We start from the raw sequence: 22,454 nt of genomic DNA, 5'->3' as shown, positions 1-22,454 counted from the left end.
GATGCCATGGTCTGCCAATTGTGGATACAAAAGTACAGGTTAGGGAAAGAACACTGGTGCTGGGGCCTGGTTAGCAGGCCACGGCACACTTTCAATTGTAAACATAGCATCAGCACAGGCAAAAAGTCAGGGGGCAACCATGCCAAGGAGGCATTTCCTTACAACCATGATTATTACTGATTGACTTTTAACCTTCTACTGCTGAAGTGAGGGGACTTGCCTTTGGCAACTAGTCAATTCCCTTTTGGATGATTTGGAACTGAAAAATAATCTCACCCTAAAACATTGATAATTTGTGACCTTCTTGCTCCAGAGGTTTGCTCGTCTCCTTCTGTAGAAGTTCCTACAAGCAAGTTTTTGTGCTTTGTACATAGATATTCCACCATGCCCCTCCCGGTTCACAATCCTATCTTCTTTTTTGTTTAGATTGTTGATGAGGCTGGTGCGAAAATGAAAGGTGGTCTTCTCAATATGTGTTTTGCCATCATTAAATAATTCAAATAGACTAACCATTTGCTTCTTCGGTCTTTACATGTTTCAACATCGGCACTTTTATAATTTCATACTTTATTGTCGTGAATAGAAAAACGGATGCTCAGATGGTGGAAGACCTGCAGGAGAACATCGACAGGTTCAACATTACCATGAAGTGCTACACTGAGATGCAGGAAAAGCCACCACAAGAAATCAGAGCACTCCTGAGGAAGGGAAAGAGGAAGCCCAAGGTATGGTAGCCCAAAATATATGGTGGCAGGCCTGGATACTCTAAGAATGTTTGTGTTTAAAAATTAATGTTTGTTGTCTTTGAATAACGCTGCCCTACTCTTGCATGTACGGGATCTGTTCTGAGAGCGTGAAAAGCCTTCAGTACTGCTGCTGTCTTTGGTTTAACTGTGCACCGTTCAGTGCATGAGCAGCTTTATTTGGTGTTCTTGTTCTTTACTAGTCGGATGTGTTAGAGATGTTTCTGCACATAAGCTCTATCTATTCAGTACCCACCGTGTGGGGGTTCTAACTCCTGCCTATGCTGTTCCTCTTTTGTGTGTGAGGGATGCTTACGGTGTGAGGGAAGGTTGCGGTGCTGCTGAAAGACCCCATTCAGATTTTCCTTTCTCTTTCTCCCTTGCATCCCTACTATCGACCTTACTACCTAGGTTTCTCCTCTTCTGTTGAGCTTCTCTCTTTCCTCATTGTTTTCTCTCATCCTTAGCTTGGCCTTCAACTCTCATATCTCTTTTCCTAATTCAATTTCAACTTTTTCTCCCATCTCTAGTCTGAACGCGATGTCAATTTGCTCTCCCCTTTGCCCTGCAAAACTTCCATCTTTCCTGTTCTCTAGTCCGCCCTAAGCTCACCTCCCAGTCTTCACCATCTCTCCGTCTTTAGAGATGAACTTTAGATCCATGGTTTCGTATTCTCCAGTTTGGACCACAATCCCATTTGTTTTTACTTCCTCAAACATTAAAACTTCCCTTCCCCATTCTTGTTTTCTCACCATTTCCTATCTGAATTTGCCTTGCCCATTGTACCTCTCATGTCTTGTTGACTGCCCATGTAGTTATCCTTCCCTTCTTGCTATGATTGTGCACCTAGTGTTTCTAGTGTTTCTAACTTGCCGGTCATATTCCTCATCCAGGGCTTTAATCATCATCATCATCATCTTCTTTTCCTACAGACTCAACCAGCTCTTAAAGACCGCCGACATTCCATAGAAAGGTTCTGCCTTCCCTCCCAACACCCTAAAGCCCCCAAAGGTGCATTCCGATTTGGGGGCTCATCTTCAAGCCACCTCGAGTTTGATAACATCCCAGAGTCCTTCAAAGAAAGGTAAACAGTTTTGGTACTAGCTGTACATATTCTCGTTTTTGAAACATTTGTTCAGTCAATAATAGGTATGTGTGATAAGGGGTCCCTACAGCAGAAGACTGAAGATTTCTGATGGTTATTTCTACCTACAGCTTCCTCTTCTTCAAAATCACTTATCAAGCTTAAAACTGGTCGAGAAACGTTTCCTAGTATTGGCTTGTCAGCACCACCAGGTGGTGCAGTGTGGCTCCAGCCAGAGCTTCGCCCCTGAGGCATGGTGGCACCAGGGTGTGTTTGGTGTCCGCCTTCGCACTGGCATCAGTTCTTGTTCTTCCATGCCTCATCAATGCGGGTTCAGATCTCTCTCTCTGTGTCAGCGAATGTCTATTCTTTTTACCATATTCAGCCAACTCTCTCACTGCACAAAGCCTCTGCAGTGCATAGCGAGGGTTCGGTCGGTGGACCTGGCCAGAGGCCAACAATCTGCTGCGCATGACCATGTTCATGTGAGGTGGGGTTTGTCTGCATGCCTGACCTCATACAAGGCCATGCAACGTACGCCACCCCTCGGAGGCAGCCAGTCCTCAGCTGTGCACGCCTTTGGCAACGCGCTGACAAGGACCACAGGGGCAGGCCTCATGCTAGACTCTGTGCCCAATCCCCTGGTCCAGGAATCTCTTCCGTGGCATTTTTCTTTTGGTTGCAGTCAGCGAGTCAGATAGTTCAGAACTGCAGTACCAAAATGGCAGAAAGAAGAAAAGTTTCCCTCTGCCAATCAGACAACCCTATTGTTTTAATTCAAGGAGTCCCATGATCTTTGAGAGTGTCTGGAGTGGTGGAGGTGATGTCTGTGATGCCTTTGCTCCCTGGATCTTCCTTCTGTGGGGCCCTTCCTAGGAGAATGCAAAGGAACGGCAGCGGGAGCCTCCTGTCTGCTTGCTTTTTTTTCTTCCTGTTGGACTTTAAGGTCTTGCAGTTGCTCTTTCAAGTAAGTTGTCTTTTGGACACCTCACATAATTCACAGTTGGACAATGAGTCAGTATGGGGGTAATCAGATTCACTGACATATTGTGGATCTTTGGCAGCCTTCTTCCTACCACCGGAGTGTACCTTCAGAAACAGGGAAGGCATTGGAGAAAAAAGACATTCTTCACAAAAAACTAGGAGTAAAAGATTGTGAAAGGATGTTAAAAATGTCTATTAAAGTGATATGTGAGCAATTCTGAGGAAATATACCACAAGAACTAAGGAAAAAATCTTGTCAAAGTGTTCTAGGAAACAGTCAGCATGAGCTGGAAAAAAATATTGAGGAGATCACGCAAACCGTGAATACAAGACATGCCAGGAGCTGAATGCTTCAGACTTCTTAAGGTGCAATTTGTCTGTTTGACCATATGCCCTCCTAACCAGACAGCAACCCCTTACTTTCATCTTTTTCTATTGTAATGGGGAAGTTTAAGTCTCTATATTTTTTTTTAAGGACTACACTTTTCAACAAAGTGTAGCAATGTAGGTCTTTTTTTTTAAATTACCTCAGAGAGAGAGAAAAATGTTTAGTAAATGCTCCCTGCATTTTCAATATGGAGGTGGCCTAGTTGGTCGGTTCTCAAAATGTCCGCTACCACTGACATAATTTCACAAAGAGACCTAGCAAAAGTGTTCTGGATCCCGCATGATGGTGGGAACTGTGACATCAGTGAGTAGTCTATGAATGAGGACCACGATTACAGTAAGTCACGTTTTCTTTTGGTGTTATATAAAGAATTACTAAAATAACAATAAAATGAGGGTTCAAAGTTAATTCATGCGACCCTATAAAATGTCAGTTTTTACCACGCTGATTGTCCTGTGTACATACTGTCATTTGTGTTAGACCTTAACGTCTATATGTAAAAATATAAATGTTCCCCCAAACAAATTGGTATACATAAGTTTCACTCCTCAGCCAAAATAAGTGGACACATTTTGATCTCCTTTGTATGGGACACCCATTGTGAAGTTTATTTTCAGAACAGGTAGCAGAACTTTTAAAGGCATGATTGGATTGGACCCACTTGTTAAAAGTGTGGACCTACCTATATAATGTACTGCTTTAAAAATGATTGAACCCACTTGTATACGTGCATGTGATGCAAAGTTTCGAAGGTGGCTTCAGGGAGTAGAGCTGCCCTTCAACAGCAATCCAGGAGAGGTATCTTGGATACTGCATTACAAGTTGAATCACTGCTTTGCCTTTAAAGGTAATTTCCTCTTTAGTGCCAAAATGGTGCAGTAAGTGATCAATTCTGCATTTCTGGTCCCTCATACCACAGGTCCCACTTCTCCCTGGAAGTGCGGTTGAACTCTTCTACTGGCATGCTTTTCTACGTGGCCAACGAGCGGGAGAGCTCCCTCATGGCTCTCTTCGTCTCCCATGGGCGTTTTGTCTTCCTGGTGGAAAGCAGTGGGAGCAAGTTGCGGCTCCGCAGCAAAGACAAGTACCAGGATGGGAAGTGGCACACAGTAAGCATCCGAATCGACTGTCTGTAAATGAATAGCGATTGCATGCATATTAATGATATGTTGCCTCATCTTCCCACTATTTATTACTTATTTTAAAGTTTCACAATTTTAGAAGGTCTGGAATGACCAGACCACTTAATTTTTAGTGGGCCGAACTCTGTGGCCGAGGGGGGATTTGTGAGAGACACAGCCAGCTATACAAAGACAACAGCAGAGGCGTATGGGAGTAGCAAAGAGTTTTATCAACCAATGAAATCTGAATCCTAATGTTATGTTAATGTCTCTGTTCTTTTCAAGGTCTTCTTCAGCCGAGATAAGAGCAAGATCCACCTGGTGATAAATGGCCTGAGATCTCAAAGCAGCGCTGCACCGTCCGGCTCACACTTTGTGGTGACTAGCCCATTTTATGTGGGTGGCGTCCCTGAGGGCAAAGCCAGGAATCGTGTTCCGGTAAGGATCTGACCACAGGGCTTTGGCTGGGACTTTCTCATGAATACGAAAACTATAGGAGTATGGCAACTAGAGCCTTTCTTAGATGGATAGGGGTTTAAAAGGCAAAATATAAGTTCTGATTTATGCTCAGTTCTGTTCTCCGATTGTTTTTCAAATCTTCCATTAGAGGTTTGGAGGAATGTTGCAGATTTTGTTTTTTGGTTGATGGTCCTACCAATGTTCAAGGTGACAATATCGGCAGTATCTTTTATATGCTGAGGGTGGCAGCAATCTGTCCGTTTGATGGTACCCTTTGACTTTATCAGCAGAAGTAACCTTGGTGTCTTGCTTCGCTGTTGAGTGCTAGTGGGGAGCAGGGTTACATATTACCTTGCATGACACTTCCGCTCTTTTCGCAGACTGGCGCAACAAGAAGAAATATGGTTACTGTATGAAACAGTAGCAGGTTTGTTTCAATGCATTGTCTATTGAGCTGTGCATTTCTTTACACAAATCTTTCCTTGGCAGAAACTGCGTCACGTGGATTAGTCTGGTCTTCCACAATTTCGTAGAGAGATATTGAAAGAGATTAAAATTAGGTTGGAAGACTGGGAAGAGGGCATCGTGACTTCAGCAGAAATAGACTGTGTTAGTCATAATCTACACAGATTTGGGGTGTAATAAGATGACATAACTAACATCACATAAAAACTTTCTTGTTTGTGTCACTGAATGAAATGATGCACTATTTGGCAAGACTTCTCCAAACGAAAATTCCAGATGTGCATGAAAGGACATCTGGCAGACCCAGAATCGAATCCATCAGAATGGACGTCTTTCTCACCCAGATAAATTTCCCACATTTGTTAGTAACTGATCTGGTCCTAGCACTTTTACGAGCATTCTGACATTCAACCGTACTTCAGCTGCTGGTGTTTCTGAGCTCCTGTAGCTAATATTTTGACAGCTACACATTTATTCTCTGATGCCCCACATTAATTGAGCTGATTTGTGTTGACTTGGTAGAGAAGCTGCCAAGAGAACGGTGGTGGCTTTCTGCTAGCTACCTGTGCATCAAAGGTTCAAGTTTATAGTGTATTATAAAACCAGCTAAGATTGAGGAACCTAGGTCCCTTATTTACGCTGCAACGCATTGTGAATTCATGTGATTGGCTCTGCCTTTACAACACTCTACAGACTGTCATAAGATGGTTTCTGCTAGTTGTTACAGATGTCTGAAAATCTAAGTATGGATATGTGAGAAAAATCCATGAATTAGTTATATTATAACTCAATTCATTTGTAGTTTTGACTGCTCGGGGATGGGTAGATGGGTGACTGAATGGCTATCTTAAGACTTATTGATGGTCAGTAGTTAGATAAATGGATGTTTAGACTGATATATATGTACATAGATGACTGAACGAATGTAGTTGGTATAGTTCAGTGTACAGGTGAGATCACGTTGTTTGAGAGAAGATGTGCAAATTGAGGCATGGGTGAGCAGTGGCTGGTTGATGAGTGAACAAGTGGATGGATGGTTAAGTGAATGATTCGATGAATGAAAAATGTTGGACTGGTTGAACAATAAGGATGCATTCATGGATGAGTAGATGGATTAGTGTTCAGGGATTTGTGCATGGGAAAACGTACTTTATCAGATGGATGTATGGATGGACAAATGGACGGACTATGCATTGGTTGATAAAGGATCAAGTGCAGGCAGATCAAGTAACCTCAGTACTAAGCACTTGGCTACTTGAAAAATGAACTCCATAGTTTGTTTCCATAAATACACAGTGGCTACACAATCCTCCATTATGGTGAGAGACTTCCATTTCACTCTCTTCTGCATCTCCTTCCCCAGGAGGCATCACTCACCAGCTTTGATGGCTGCATTAAGAACCTGAAGCTGAATGGGCAACTTCTTGACTCTCCAGATCGCATCTTCGCTGTCACGCCTTGCTACGAGGGAACCATGGAGAGTGGCCTCTACTTTGCCCCGGAGGGCGGATTCCTCACTCTAGGTACAAGATGATGGTTATCCCGCTTAGGGCTGGGCTTCTCTACATTGCTGCCATTATTATCGTTCCTCAACTCTTAAACAAAGGATTATACGTGTGAAAAACCTGTAGACTTTTGTGGGACCAACACACATTACTTTCCACACTTTATCATCTATTTGGTGTCAGTGCAGGGAAGGCATTTGTCGGATCTTCCCTTAAGTATTGTGATGAACCACAAGCTGGGGCATCATTGATTCACATCTGTCTCTGTATTTAGATAAGTGGAGCAGTACCAATTGATTGCAAAATACTTTACACCAGTGAGAAAATGGAAGTCAAGAGTATTTTACCACTTCAACCACAACTTGTATATTGTATGAATTGTTCCCAGTGACTTTCTTTATATTTGCTATCTCACATTTACCCCTTGAGAAAGGCACGGGACAAGTGGTTGGCAGTATTGCTGTGGCCACATATCCTTCATCTTCATTTCCTCCTCCTGCAGTTTAGGATGCTGCTACGCACGAGCTGAGAATTATTTAAACAGCTTCTTTACTTTTTTTCTCTTTTATTTTTAGTAGATTCTGTTGCCTTCGGAGAAGATCTTGAACTCATTCTGGAAATCCGCCCACAGAGTTCCTCCAGCCTCATCTTCCATATTGGCAGGATAGAGGGGCACTACCTCACCGTGTACACTGATGGCCAAAAGGTAAGCACAGCAGCATCTCTGCCCACAGTGCATCTGAGCAGTAGGTGGGAGTGAGAACATGAATTGCACCATGACTACCTCTTGGGATCGTAGTCACAGCTCCCACTCGAACCCCATTTCTTGGTTTCTCAGAGTGCTTTGCCAAGCAGTTTACCACTCCCCCACTGTGTTTGTTCTTTATTTTCTGTACTCTGATTCAGAGCACAGAGCTGTGTAAAGCAGCCTCTGGCTTGCTATATGATCCATTCCTTCTTTTTCTTCAGGTCACTGTCCAAGCGGATATGGGTGCAGGGGAATTCCAAGTGTCTGTGACCCCTCAGCAGTCATTGTGTGATGGGCAGTGGCACACAATCGCAGGTATGAGAATGTATTATGGTACATAACTAGGTCATGTCAAACACTGTTACTTCAAATTAACCTTTCTACCAGCAGATCAGAGCTCGTTGATGAACCTGACTATTATTGTGGGCTGCATTTAGCACCCTTCTTAGAGTAGACAGTTCTCTAAATTGCCGCCATCACTGTCTTTTCTAAAATCTCAATAAAAGAATTATACAAGTGAAAAACCTGTGGAGCTGAACAAAACACCCACACTGGCAGAAAAGATTCAGATACTCACTCCTGTTTCCATAATTATTTTCTGAGTGACTGTCACAGGCCAGGATCAGGGAAAGGGTTTGTAGGAAGTTGGCTCTGTATGTGCTATTTCAAAGTAAGGAATAGCATGCACAGAGTCCAAGGGTTCCCCTTAGAGGTAAAATAGTGGTAAAAATAGATAATACTAATGCTCTATTTTGTGGTAGTGTGGTCGAGCAGTAGGCTTATCCAAGGAGTAGTGTTAAGCATTTGTTGCACATACACATAGACAATAAATGAGGTACACACACTCAGAGACAAATCCAGCCAATAGGTTTTTATATAGAAAAATATCTTTTCTTAGTTTATTTTAAGAACCACAGGTTCAAATTCTACATGTAATAGCTCATTCGAAAGGTATTGCAGGTAAGTACTTTAGGAACTTCAAATCATAAAAATTGCATGTATACTTTTCAAGTTATTCACAAATAGCTGTTTTAAAAGTGGACACTTAGTGCAATTTTCACAGTTCCTAGGGGAGGTAAGTATTTGTTAGTTTTACCAGGTAAGTAAGACACTTACAGGGTTCAGTTCTTGGTCCAAGGTAGCCCACCGTTGGGGGTTCAGAGCAACCCCAAAGTCACCACACCAGCAGCTCAGGGCCGGTCAGGTGCAGAGTTCAAAGTGGTGCCCAAAACACATAGGCTAGAATGGAGAGAAGGGGGTGCCCCGGTTCCGGTCTGCTTGCAGGTAAGTACCCGCGTCTTCGGAGGGCAGACCAGGGGGGTTTTGTAGGGCACCGGGGGGGACACAAGCCCACAGAGGAATTTCACCCTCAGCAGCGCGGGGGCGGCCGGGTGCAGTGTAGAAACAAGCGTCGGGTTTGTAATGGAAGTCAATGGGAGATCTAGGGATCTCTTCAGCGCTGCAGGCAGGCAAGGGGGGGGTTCCTCGGGGAAACCTCCACTTGGTCAAGGGAGAGGGACTCCTGGGGGTCACTCCTCCAGTGAAAGTCCGGTCCTTCGGGTCCTGGGGGCTGCGGGTGCAGGGTCTCTCCCAGGTGTCGGGACTTAGGATTCAAAGAGTCGCGGTCAGGGGAAGCCTCGGGATTCCCTCTGCAGGCGGCGCTGTGGGGGCTCAGGGGGGACAGGTTGTTGTACTCACAGTCTTAGAGTAGTCCTGGGGTCCCTCCTGAGGTGTTGGATCGCCACCAGCCGAGTCGGGGTCGCCGGGTGCAGTGTTGCAAGTCTCACGCTTTTTGCGGGGAGCTTGCAGGGTTCTTTAAAGCTGCTGGAAACAAAGTTGCAGCCTTTCTTGGAGCAGGTCCGCTGTCCTCGGGAGTTTCTTGTCTTTTCGAAGCAGGGGCAGTCCTCAGAGGATGTCGAGGTCGCTGGTCCCTTTGGAAGGCGTCGCTGGAGCAGGATCTTTGGAAGGCAGGAGACAGGCCGGTGAGTTTCTGGAGCCAAGGCAGTAGTCGTCTTCTGGTCTTCCTCTGCAGGGGTTTTCAGCTAGGCAGTCCTTCTTCTTGTAGTTGCAGGAATCTAATTTTCTAGGGTTCAGGGTAGCCCTTAAATACTAAATTTAAGGGCGTGTTTAGGTCTGGGGGGTTAGTAGCCAATGGCTACTAGCCCTGAGGGTGGGTACACCCTCTTTGTGCCTCCTCCCAAGGGGAGGGGGTCACAATCCTAACCCTATTGGGGGAATCCTCCATCTGCAAGATGGAGGATTTCTAAAAGTCAGAGTCACCTCAGCTCAGGACACCTTAGGGGCTGTCCTGACTGGCCAGTGACTCCTCCTTGTTTTTCTCATTATTTTCTCCGGCCTTGCCGCCAAAAGTGGGGCCTGGCCGGAGGGGGCGGGCAACTCCACTAGCTGGAGTGTCCTGCTGGGTTGGCACAAAGGAGGTGAGCCTTTGAGGCTCACCGCCAGGTGTGACAATTCCTGCCTGGGGGAGGTGTTAGCATCTCCCCCCAGTGCAGGCTTTGTTACTGGCCTCAGAGCGACAAAGGCACTCTCCCCATGGGGCCAGCAACATGTCTCGGTTTGTGGCAGGCTGCTAAAACTAGTCAGCCTACACAGATGGTCGGTTAAGTTTCAGGGGGCACCTCTAAGGTGCCCTCTGGGGTGTATTTTACAATAAAATGTACACTGGCATCAGTGTGCATTTATTGTGCTGAGAAGTTTGATACCAAACTTCCCAGTTTTCAGTGTAGCCATTATGGTGCTGTGGAGTTCGTGTTTGACAAACTCCCAGACCATATACTCTTATGGCTACCCTGCACTTACAATGTCTAAGGTTTTGTTTAGACACTGTAGGGGTACCATGCTCATGCACTGGTACCCTCACCTATGGTATAGTGCACCCTGCCTTAGGGCTGTAAGGCCTGCTAGAGGGGTGTCTTACCTATACTGCATAGGCAGTGAGAGGCTGGCATGGCACCCTGAGGGGAGTGCCATGTCGACTTACTCGTTTTGTCCTCACTAGCACACACAAGCTGGCAAGCAGTGTGTCTGTGCTGAGTGAGAGGTCTCCAGGGTGGCATAAGACATGCTGCAGCCCTTAGAGACCTTCCTTGGCATCAGGGCCCTTGGTACTAGAAGTACCAGTTACAAGGGACTTATCTGGATGCCAGGGTCTGCCAATTGTGGATACAAAAGTACAGGTTAGGGAAAGAACACTGGTGCTGGGGCCTGGTTAGCAGGCCTCAGCACACTTTCAATTGTAAACATAGCATCAGCAAAGGCAAAAAGTCAGGGGGCAACCATGCCAAGGAGGCATTTCCTTACACAACCCCCCCCCAAACGAAAGAGGATGAGACTAACCTTTCCCAAGAGAGTCTTCATTTTCTAAGTGGAAGAACCTGGAAAGGCCATCTGCATTGGCATGGGCAGTCCCAGGTCTGTGTTCCACTATAAAGTCCATTCCCTGTAGGGAGATGGACCACCTCAACAGTTTAGGATTTTCACCTTTCATTTGCATCAGCCATTTGAGAGGTCTGTGGTCAGTTTGAACTAGGAAGTGAGTCCCAAAGAGGTATGGTCTCAGCTTCTTCAGGGACCAAACCACAGCAAAGGCCTCCCTCTCAATGGCACTCCAACGCTGCTCCCTGGGGAGTAACCTCCTGCTAATGAAAGCAACAGGCTGGTCAAGGCCATCATCATTTGTTTGGGACAAAACTGCCCCTATCCCATGTTCAGAGGCATCAGTCTGCACAATGAACTGCTTAGAATAATCTGGAGCTTTTAGAACTGGTGCTGAGCACATTGCTTGTTTCAGGGTGTCAAAGGCCTGTTGGCATTCCACAGTCCAGTTCACTTTCTTGGGCATTTTCTTGGAGGTGAGTTCAGTGAGGGCTGTCACAATGGATCCATATCCCTTCACAAACCTCCTGTAATACCCAGTCAAGCCAAGGAATGCCCTGACTTGAGTCTGGGTTTTTGGAGCTACCCAGTCCAGAATAGTCTGGATCTTGGGTTGGAGTGGCTGAACTTGGCCTCCACCTACAAGGTGTCCCAAGTAAACCACAGTTCCCTGCCCTATCTGGCATTTGGATGCCTTGATAGAGAGGCCTGCAGATTGCAGAGCCTTCAAAACCTTCTTCAGGTGGACCAGGTGATCCTGCCAGGTGGAGCTAAAGACAGCAATATCATCAAGATAAGCTGTGCTAAAGGACTCCGAGCCAGCAAGGACTTGATTCACCAACCTTTGGAAGGTGGCAGGGGCATTCTTTAAACCAAAGGGCATAACAGTAAACTGATAATGCCCATCAGGTGTGGAGAATGCTGTCTTTTCTTTTGCTCCAGGTGCCATTTTTATTTGCCAGTACCCTGCTGTCAAGTCAAAGGTACTTAGAAATTTGGCAGCACCTAACTTATCAATGAGCTCATCAGCTCTTGGAATTGGATGGGCATCTGTCTTGGTGACAGAGTTGAGCCCTCTGTAGTCCACACAAAACCTCATCTCTTTCTTTCCATCTTTGGTGTGGGGTTTGGGGACTAAGACCACTGGGCTAGCCCAGGGGCTGTCAGAGCGCTCAATCACTCCCAATTCCAGCATCTTGTGGACTTCCACCTTGATGCTTTCCTTAACATGGTCAGACTGTCTGAAGATTTTGTTCTTGACAGGCATGCTGTCTCCTGTGTCCACATCATGGGTACACAGGTGTGTCTGACCAGGGGTTAGGGAGAACAGCTCAGGAAACTGTTGTAGGACTCTCCTACAATCAGCTTGCTGTTGGCCAGAGAGGGTGTCTGAGTAGATCACTCCATCTACTGTGCCATCTTTTGGGTCTGATGACAGAAGATCAGGGAGAGGTTCACTCTCTGCCTCCTGATCCTCATCTGTTACCATTAACAGATTCACATCAGCCCTGTCATGGAAGAGCTTAAGGCGGTTCACATGGATCACCCTCTTGGGGCTCCTGCTTGTGCCCAGGTCCACCAGGTAGGTGACCTGACTCTTCCTCTCTAGCACTGGGTAAGGGCCACTCCATTTGTCCTGGAGTGCCCTGGGAGCCACAGGCTCCAGAACCCAGACTTTCTGCCCTGGTTGGAACTCAACCAGTGCAGCCTTTTGGTCATACCAAAACTTCTGGAGCTGTTGGCTGGCCTCAAGGTTTTTGGTTGCCTTTTCCATGTACTCTGCCATTCTAGAGCGAAGGCCAAGTACATAGTCCACTATGTCTTGTTTTGGCTCATGGAGAGGTCTCTCCCAGCCTTCTTTAACAAGAGCAAGTGGTCCCCTTACAGGATGACCAAACAGAAGTTCAAAGGGTGAGAACCCTACTCCCTTCTGTGGTACCTCCCTGTAAGCGAAAAGCAGACATGGCAGGAGGACATCCCATCTCCTTTTGAGTTTTTCTGGGAGCCCCATGATCATGCCTTTTAATGTCTTGTTGAATCTCTCAACTAAGCCATTAGTTTGTGGATGGTAAGGTGTAGTGAATTTATAAGTCACTCCACACTCATTCCACATGTGCTTTAGGTATGCTGACATGAAGTTGGTACCTCTGTCAGACACCACCTCCTTAGGGAAACCCACTCTGGTAAAGATACCAATGAGGGCCTTGGCTACTGCAGGGGCAGTAGTCGACCTAAGGGGAATAGCTTCAGGATACCTGGTAGCATGATCCACTACTACCAGGATATACATATTCCCTGAGGCTGTGGGAGGTTCCAGTGGACCAACTATGTCCACACCCACTCTTTCAAAGGGCACCCCCACCACTGGAAGTGGAATGAGGGGGGCCTTTGGATGCCCACCTGTCTTACCACTGGCTTGACAGGTGGGGCAGGAGAGGCAAAACTCCTTAACCATGTTGGACATATTGGGCCAGTAGAAGTGGTTGACTAACCTCTCCCACGTCTTGGTTTGTCCCAAATGTCCAGCAAGGGGAATGTCATGGGCCAATGTTAGGATGAACTCTCTGAACAGCTGAGGCACTACCACTCTCCTAGTGGCACCAGGTTTGGGGTCTCTGGCCTCAGTGTACAGGAGCCCATCTTCCCAATAGACCCTATGTGTTCCATTTTTCTTGCCTTTGGACTCTTCAGCAGCTTGCTGCCTAAGGCCTTCAAGAGAGGGACAGGTTTCTTGTCCCTTACACAGCTCTTCCCTGGAGGGTCCCCCTGGGCCTAAGAGCTCAACCTGATAAGGTTCAAGCTCCAAAGGCTCAGTTCCCTCAGAGGGCAGAACTTCTTCCTGAGAAGAGAGGTTCCCTTTCTTTTGCTGTGTTGCAGTTGGCTTCCCAACTGACTTTCCTGTTCTCTTGGTAGGCTGGGCCATTTTTCCAGACTCCAGCTCTACTTTTTCACCCTGTGCCTTGCATTGTGCTCTTGTTTTCACACACACCAGTTCAGGGATACCCAGCATTGCTGCATGGGTTTTTAGCTCTACCTCAGCCCATGCTGAGGACTCCAGGTCATTTCCAAGCAGACAGTCCACTGGGATATTTGAGGAGACCACCACCTGTTTCAGGCCATTGACCCCTCCCCATTCTAAAGTAACCATTGCCATGGGATGTACTTTTCTCTGATTGTCAGCGTTGGTGACTGTGTAAGTTTTTCCAGTCAGGTATTGGCCAGGGGAAACCAGTTTCTCTGTCACCATGGTGACACTGGCACCTGTATCCCTCAGGCCCTCTATTCTAGTCCCATTAATTAAGAGTTGCTGTCTGTATTTTTGCATGTTAGGCGGCCAGACAGCTAGTGTGGCTAAATCCACCCCACCCTCAGAAACTAGAGTAGCTTCAGTGTGAACCCTGATTTGCTCTGGGCACACTGTTGATCCCACTTGGAGACTAGCCATACCAGTGTTACCTGGATGGGAGTTTGGAGTGGAACCCTTCTTGGGACAGGCCTTGTCTCCAGTTTGGTGTCCATGCTGTTTACAGCTATGACACCAGGCCTTTTTGGGATCAAAGTTTTTACCCTTGTACCCATTGTTTTGTGAAGAGGCTCTGGGCCCACCCTCCTGTGCAGGTTTTTGGGGGCCTGTAGAAGACTCTTTACTATTTTTAGTTTTGGTTGTCTCATCACCCTTCTGCTGGGGAGTCTTTGTGACCCCTTTCTTTTGGTCACCCCCTGTTGAAGTCTTGGACACCCTTGTCTTGACCCAATGGTCCGCCTTCTTTCCCAATTCTTGGGGAGAAATTGGTCCTAGGTCTACCAGATGCTGATGCAGTTTATCATTGAAACAATTACTTAACAGGTGTTCTTTCACAAATAAATTGTACAGCCCATCATAATTACTTACACCACTGCCTTGAATCCAACCATCTAGTGTTTTCACTGAGTAGTCAACAAAGTCAACCCAGGTCTGGCTCGAGGATTTTTGAGCCCCCCTGAACCTAATCCTGTACTCCTCAGTGGAGAATCCAAAGCCCTCAATCAGGGTACCCTTCATGAGGTCATAAGATTCTGCATCTTGTCCAGAGAGTGTGAGGAGTCTATCCCTACACTTTCCTGTGAACATTTCCCAAAGGAGAGCACCCCAGTGAGATCTGTTCACTTTTCTGGTTACACAAGCCCTCTCAAAAGCTGTGAACCATTTGGTGATGTCATCACCATCTTCATATTTAGTTACAATCCCTTTGGGGATTTTCAACATGTCAGGAGAATCTCTGACCCTATTTATGTTGCTGCCACCATTGATGGGTCCTAGGCCCATCTCTTGTCTTTCCCTCTCTATGGCTAGGATCTGTCTTTCCAAAGCCAATCTTTTGGCCATCCTGGCTAACTGGATGTCCTCTTCACTGGAGTTATCCTCAGTGATTTCAGAGTTGTTGGTCCCTCCTGTGAGGGAACCAGCATCTCTGACTATTATTTGTGGAGTCAGGGCTTGAGAAGCCCTGCTCTCCCTAAGTAGGACTGGAGGGGGGGAATTTCCCTCCAAGTCACTATCTTCATCCTCTGAGTTGCCATCCTCAGAGGGGTTGGCCTTTTCAAACTCTGCCAAAAGCTCCTGGAGCTGTACTTTGGTAGGTTTGGGGCCCATTGCTATTTTCTTTAGTTTACAGAGTGACCTTAGCTCTCTCATCTGTAGATGGAGGTAAGGTGTGGTGTCGAGTTCCACCACATTCACATCTGTGCTAGACATTATGCTTCTAAAAGTTGGAATACTTTTTAAGAAACTAAAACTGGTTCTAGAATCTAATTCAAACTTTTAACAAACTTTTAAACTCTAAAAGAAATGCTAAACAGGATCTAACACAAGGCCCTAGCAGGTCTTTTAAGAATTTAGAAAACTTTTCAAATTGCAAAAATCAATTTCTAATGACAATTTTGGAATTTGTCGTGTGATCAGGTATTGGCTGAGTAGTCCAGCAAATGCAAAGTCTTGTACCCCACCGCTGATCCACCAATGTAGGAAGTTGGCTCTGTATGTGCTATTTCAAAGTAAGGAATAGCATGCACAGAGTCCAAGGGTTCCCCTTAGAGGTAAAATAGTGGTAAAAATAGATAATACTAATGCTCTATTTTGTGGTAGTGTGGTCGAGCAGTAGGCTTATCCAAGGAGTAGTGTTAAGCATTTGTTGCACATACACATAGACAATAAATGAGGTACACACACTCAGAGACAAATCCAGCCAATAGGTTTTTATATAGAAAAATATCTTTTCTTAGTTTATTTTAAGAACCACAGGTTCAAATTCTACATGTAATAGCTCATTCGAAAGGTATTGCAGGTAAGTACTTTAGGAACTTCAAATCATAAAAATTGCATGTATACTTTTCAAGTTATTCACAAATAGCTGTTTTAAAAGTGGACACAGTGCAATTTTCACAGTTCCTAGGGGAGGTAAGTATTTGTTAGTTTTACCAGGTAAGTAAGACACTTACAGGGTTCAGTTCTTGGTCCAAGGTAGCCCACCGTTGGGGGTTCAGAGCAACCCCAAAGTCACCACACCAGCAGCTCAGGGCCGGTCAGGTGCAGAGTTCAAAGTGGTGCCCAAAACACATAGGCTAGAATGGAGAGAAGGGGGTGCCCCGGTTCCGGTCTGCTTGCAGGTAAGTACCCGCGTCTTCGGAGGGCAGACCAGGGGGGTTTTGTAGGGCACCGGGGGGGACACAAGCCCACAGAGGAATTTCACCCTCAGCAGCGCGGGGGCGGCCGGGTGCAGTGTAGAAACAAGCGTCGGGTTTGTAATGGAAGTCAATGGGAGATCTAGGGATCTCTTCAGCGCTGCAGGCAGGCAAGGGGGGGGTTCCTCGGGGAAACCTCCACTTGGTCAAGGGAGAGGGACTCCTGGGGGTCACTCCTCCAGTGAAAGTCCGGTCCTTCGGGTCCTGGGGGCTGCGGGTGCAGGGTCTCTCCCAGGTGTCGGGACTTAGGATTCAAAGAGTCGCGGTCAGGGGAAGCCTCGGGATTCCCTCTGCAGGCGGCGCTGTGGGGGCTCAGGGGGGACAGGTTGTTGTACTCACAGTCTTAGAGTAGTCCTGGGGTCCCTCCTGAGGTGTTGGATCGCCACCAGCCGAGTCGGGGTCGCCGGGTGCAGTGTTGCAAGTCTCACGCTTTTTGCGGGGAGCTTGCAGGGTTCTTTAAAGCTGCTGGAAACAAAGTTGCAGCCTTTCTTGGAGCAGGTCCGCTGTCCTCGGGAGTTTCTTGTCTTTTCGAAGCAGGGGCAGTCCTCAGAGGATGTCGAGGTCGCTGGTCCCTTTGGAAGGCGTCGCTGGAGCAGGATCTTTGGAAGGCAGGAGACAGGCCGGTGAGTTTCTGGAGCCAAGGCAGTAGTCGTCTTCTGGTCTTCCTCTGCAGGGGTTTTCAGCTAGGCAGTCCTTCTTCTTGTAGTTGCAGGAATCTAATTTTCTAGGGTTCAGGGTAGCCCTTAAATACTAAATTTAAGGGCGTGTTTAGGTCTGGGGGGTTAGTAGCCAATGGCTACTAGCCCTGAGGGTGGGTACACCCTCTTTGTGCCTCCTCCCAAGGGGAGGGGGTCACAATCCTAACCCTATTGGGGGAATCCTCCATCTGCAAGATGGAGGATTTCTAAAAGTCAGAGTCACCTCAGCTCAGGACACCTTAGGGGCTGTCCTGACTGGCCAGTGACTCCTCCTTGTTTTTCTCATTATTTTCTCCGGCCTTGCCGCCAAAAGTGGGGCCTGGCCGGAGGGGGCGGGCAACTCCACTAGCTGGAGTGTCCTGCTGGGTTGGCACAAAGGAGGTGAGCCTTTGAGGCTCACCGCCAGGTGTGACAATTCCTGCCTGGGGGAGGTGTTAGCATCTCCCCCCAGTGCAGGCTTTGTTACTGGCCTCAGAGCGACAAAGGCACTCTCCCCATGGGGCCAGCAACATGTCTCGGTTTGTGGCAGGCTGCTAAAACTAGTCAGCCTACACAGATGGTCGGTTAAGTTTCAGGGGGCACCTCTAAGGTGCCCTCTGGGGTGTATTTTACAATAAAATGTACACTGGCATCAGTGTGCATTTATTGTGCTGAGAAGTTTGATACCAAACTTCCCAGTTTTCAGTGTAGCCATTATGGTGCTGTGGAGTTCGTGTTTGACAAACTCCCAGACCATATACTCTTATGGCTACCCTGCACTTACAATGTCTAAGGTTTTGTTTAGACACTGTAGGGGTACCATGCTCATGCACTGGTACCCTCACCTATGGTATAGTGCACCCTGCCTTAGGGCTGTAAGGCCTGCTAGAGGGGTGTCTTACCTATACTGCATAGGCAGTGAGAGGCTGGCATGGCACCCTGAGGGGAGTGCCATGTCGACTTACTCGTTTTGTCCTCACTAGCACACACAAGCTGGCAAGCAGTGTGTCTGTGCTGAGTGAGAGGTCTCCAGGGTGGCATAAGACATGCTGCAGCCCTTAGAGACCTTCCTTGGCATCAGGGCCCTTGGTACTAGAAGTACCAGTTACAAGGGACTTATCTGGATGCCAGGGTCTGCCAATTGTGGATACAAAAGTACAGGTTAGGGAAAGAACACTGGTGCTGGGGCCTGGTTAGCAGGCCTCAGCACACTTTCAATTGTAAACATAGCATCAGCAAAGGCAAAAAGTCAGGGGGCAACCATGCCAAGGAGGCATTTCCTTACAGGGTTATAGAACTATGCTCACATCCTCTCAATTTTCTCTCTTCATCACCTTTGATGTGGTGTTTCTCTAGCTGTATGTTCATTTTGTTCTTAATTTTTCTTACAAGTACTTAAAGGGAAGAATGTCATCCAGCTGGATGTGGACACAGACAGGAACCACACAGTGGGGCCCAGCAGCATCTCTTCAACCACTGTGAAGGAACCCCTCTATGTTGGTGGAGTGCCGGGTGAGTGGATACAAGTCTCAGGCATGGGGTAACCAACTCTGTGCTTACAGCTGTGATCAAATATGGAATTTGTTTATTTGTATCAGATTTGCTGTCCCCACAGTCTTTTAAACAACTTGAAAAGTTGGACTTCTTTATTATGGGTTACCAGTAATTTACTCTTTCTTTATCACAACTGATGACACATTGATAACAACTTCAGCATGACAAAAATACCAAACAACCTTGTCTGATTCATTTTTATGTCTGGCTTAACAGCAGCACTATCTGCTTAGTTCTTTGAAGTGTACATAGTGGGGTAATACTCCCTCATCTCATGCTATTATGTGTATCTTTCAGTCATCCTGAAAATATTTCCAGTGGAATGCATGAGGCACTATTTTACATCTAAAAAGTATGCCCAATAATCACATTGTTTGTATAGATTGCATACAGGAGCCAAGGAACTGAATGTGACAGATAGCAATCCAATATGACAGACTTTAATGTGATAAACAGCATTTGTGCATGCAGTGCATTTAAACATTTGTGAATGCCTGTGTTTACAGTACATTAAAGTTAGACCTGCTGGCTTTGACAATGCTAAGTTAATAGGAAGGAAGGGGTCAGAGGTGAGTGATTTACAGATTTGTCACAAAAAAATGAAGTTGAGAAAATAGTAATTTAATGTTCCTGAAATGCTGCTATGTCCGGACCTGAGGAGTGTAATGCCACACTCCACAAGAAGTGATCACCAGATGGTTAGGGAACTGGGTAGCCCATTGGCTACCAACCGCATCCTGTCCTGGGGGCATTTTCTATGCACATACGGGGCATCACTGGCACCCAGACCACAACTAACCTGGAAGAAGCCTGAAGAAGGTCTGCCCAGCTGCTCTGAGGGACCAGCAAAGAGAGTCTGACTGTCTAGGAATTCATTTGCTGCACCTGGTGGCTAGTGAAGAGGAGGACTGTGCTGCTCAAGACTTTATCTCCAAAGCCCAATAAAGCCTAGATATTCTAAGGGTCAGCCGATTGGCCTCCTGTTGGTAGGACAGGAATACAACAGCTAAAAAAGCTTGCTTGGGAAGGTTGGTAGCTCAAAATCTTCAAGCTGCTATGACCGCTGCTGTGCAGCACTTGGAACCAAGACTGGATGTAAAGAGTTGCATCCAAGTTTGCAGAGCCGCGGTGCTGTTGTAGAGCTGCTGAGACCCTCTGAAGATTAGCTATCAACCCAGGAAGGATTGGCCTTTGACCACAACATTGAGTAACTGGTAGTCCAGTGGCAACTAGTCTTCTCCCCAACCAGAGAAGACCCTGTTGGACTTTGACCCTGCAATCAGGACCCCTGCACCATCTTTGTGCACCGAAGAGTACCTGCACGAAAACCCCCGATGACCGCTGTAGGAAGTTGGCTCTGTATGTGCTATTTCAAAGTAAGGAATAGCATGCACAGAGTCCAAGGGTTCCCCTTAGAGGTAAAATAGTGGTAAAAATAGATAATACTAATGCTCTATTTTGTGGTAGTGTGGTCGAGCAGTAGGCTTATCCAAGGAGTAGTGTTAAGCATTTGTTGTACATACACATAGACAATAAATGAGGTACACACACTCAGAGACAAATCCAGCCAATAGGTTTTTGTATAGAAAAATATCTTTTCTTAGTTTATTTTAAGAACCACAGGTTCAAATTCCACATGTAATAGCTCATTCGAAAGGTATTGCAGGTAAGTACTTTAGGAACTTCAAATCATCAAAATTGCATGTATACTTTTCAAGTTATTGACAAATAGCTGTTTTAAAAGTGGACACTTAGTTCAATTTTCACAGTTCCTGGGGGAGGTAAGTTTTTGTTAGTTTTACCAGGTAAGTAGGACACTTACAGGGTTCAGTTCTTGGTCCAAGGTAGCCCACCGTTGGGGGTTCAGAGCAACCCCAAAGTCACCACACCAGCAGTTCAGGGCCGGTCAGGTGCAGAGTTCAAAGTGGTGCCCAAAACACATAGGCTAGAATGGAGAGAAGGGGGTGCCCCGGTTCCGGTCTGTTTGCAGGTAAGTACCCGCGTCTTCGGAGGGCAGACCAGGGGGGTTTTGTAGGGCACCGGGGGGGACACAAGTCCACACAGAAATTTCACCCTCAGCAGCGCGGGGGCGGCCGGGTGCAGTGTAGAACCAAGCGTCGGGTTTGTAATGGAAGTCAATGGGAGATCTCGGGATCTCTTCAGCGCTGCAGGCAGGCAAGGGGGGAATTCCTCGGGGAAACCTCCACTTGGGCAAGGGAGAGGGACTCCTGGGGGTCACTTCTCCAGTGAAAGTCCGGTCCTTCAGGTCCTGGGGGCTGCGGGTGCAGGGTCTCTCCCAGGCGTCGGGACTTTAGGTTCAAAGGGTCGCGGTCAGGGGAAGCCTCGGGATTCCCTCTGCAGGCGGCGCTGTGGGGGCTCAGGGGGGACAGGTTTTGGTACTCACAGTATCAGAGTAGTCCGGGGGTCCCTCCTGAGGCGTCGGATCTCCACCAGTCGAGTCGGGATCGCCGGGTGCAGTGTTGCAAGTCTCACGCTTCTTGCGGGGAGCTTGCAGGGTTCTTTAAAGCTGCTGGAAACAAAGTTGCAGCTTTTCTTGGAGCAGGTCCGCTGTCCTCGGGAGTTTCTTGTCTTTTCGAAGTAGGGGCAGTCCTCAGAGGATGTCGAGGTCGCTGGTCCCTTCGGAAGGCGTCGCTGGAGCAGGATCTTTGGAAGGCAGGAGACAGGCCGGTGAGTTTCTGGAGCCAAGGCAGTTGTCGTCTTCTGGTCTTCCTCTGCAGGGGTTTTCAGCTAGGCAGTCCTTCTTCTTGTAGTTGCAGGAATCTAATTTTCTAGGGTTCAGGGTAGCCCTTAAATACTAAATTTAAGGGCGTGTTTAGGTCTGGGGGGTTAGTAGCCAATGGCTACTAGCCCTGAGGGTGGGTACACCCTCTTTGTGCCTCCTCCCAAGGGGAGGGGGTCACAATCCTAACCCTATTGGGGGAATCCTCCATCTGCAAGATGGAGGATTTCTAAAAGTTAGAGTCACCTCAGCTCAGGACACCTTAGGGGCTGTCCTGACTGGCCAGTGACTCCTCCTTGTTATTCTCATTATTTTCTCCGGCCTTGCCGCCAAAAGTGGGGCCTGGCCGGAGGGGGCGGGCAACTCCACTAGCTGGAGTGTCCTGCTGGGTTGGCACAAAGGAGGTGAGCCTTTGAGGCTCACCGCCAGGTGTGACAATTCCTGCCTGGGAGAGGTGTTAGCATCTCCACCCAGTGCAGGCTTTGTTACTGGCCTCAGAGTGACAAAGGCACTCTCCCCATGGGGCCAGCAACATGTCTCGGTTTGTGGCAGGCTGCTAAAACTAGTCAGCCTACACAGATAGTCGGTTAAGTTTCAGGGGGCACCTCTAAGGTGCCATCTGTGGTGTATTTTACAATAAAATGTACACTGGCATCAGTGTGCATTTATTGTGCTGAGAAGTTTGATACCAAACTTCCCAGTTTTCAGTGTAGCCATTATGGTGCTGTGGAGTTCGTGTTTGACAGACTCCCAGACCATATACTCTTATGGCTACCCTGCACTTACAATGTCTAAGGTTTTGTTTAGACACTGTAGGGGTACCATGCTCATGCACTGGTACCCTCACCTATGGTATAGTGCACCCTGCC

The 22,454-nt window shown here is 47.1% G+C and overlaps 1 protein-coding gene across 2 annotated transcripts in view; it reads left to right on the top strand.

Annotated features, from left to right (window-relative positions):
- LAMA5 (laminin subunit alpha 5) overlaps positions 1 to 22,454 on the top strand; it is a 467,726-nt gene that overhangs the window by 431,119 nt on the left and 14,153 nt on the right. Inside the window, exons 72-79 of one of the 2 annotated variants that reach the window (XM_069243153.1) lie at positions 584 to 725; positions 1,676 to 1,827; positions 4,119 to 4,308; positions 4,606 to 4,758; positions 6,608 to 6,767; positions 7,328 to 7,455; positions 7,719 to 7,812; positions 18,684 to 18,803. In XM_069243153.1, the coding sequence (XP_069099254.1) occupies positions 584 to 725; positions 1,676 to 1,827; positions 4,119 to 4,308; positions 4,606 to 4,758; positions 6,608 to 6,767; positions 7,328 to 7,455; positions 7,719 to 7,812; positions 18,684 to 18,803 (1,139 nt within the window). Of the gene's footprint in view, positions 1 to 583; positions 726 to 1,675; positions 1,828 to 4,118; positions 4,309 to 4,605; positions 4,759 to 6,607; positions 6,768 to 7,324; positions 7,456 to 7,718; positions 7,813 to 18,683; positions 18,804 to 22,454 lie in introns of both variants that reach the window. The other variant, XM_069243152.1, reaches the window with a different exon arrangement.

The sequence above is a fragment of the Pleurodeles waltl genome, chromosome 7 (assembly GCF_031143425.1).
Source record: "Pleurodeles waltl isolate 20211129_DDA chromosome 7, aPleWal1.hap1.20221129, whole genome shotgun sequence".
NCBI lineage: Eukaryota > Metazoa > Chordata > Amphibia > Caudata > Salamandridae > Pleurodeles > Pleurodeles waltl.
The sequence above is the reverse complement of the archived record's forward strand: the minus strand, read 5'-3'. Positions and strand labels throughout refer to the sequence as shown.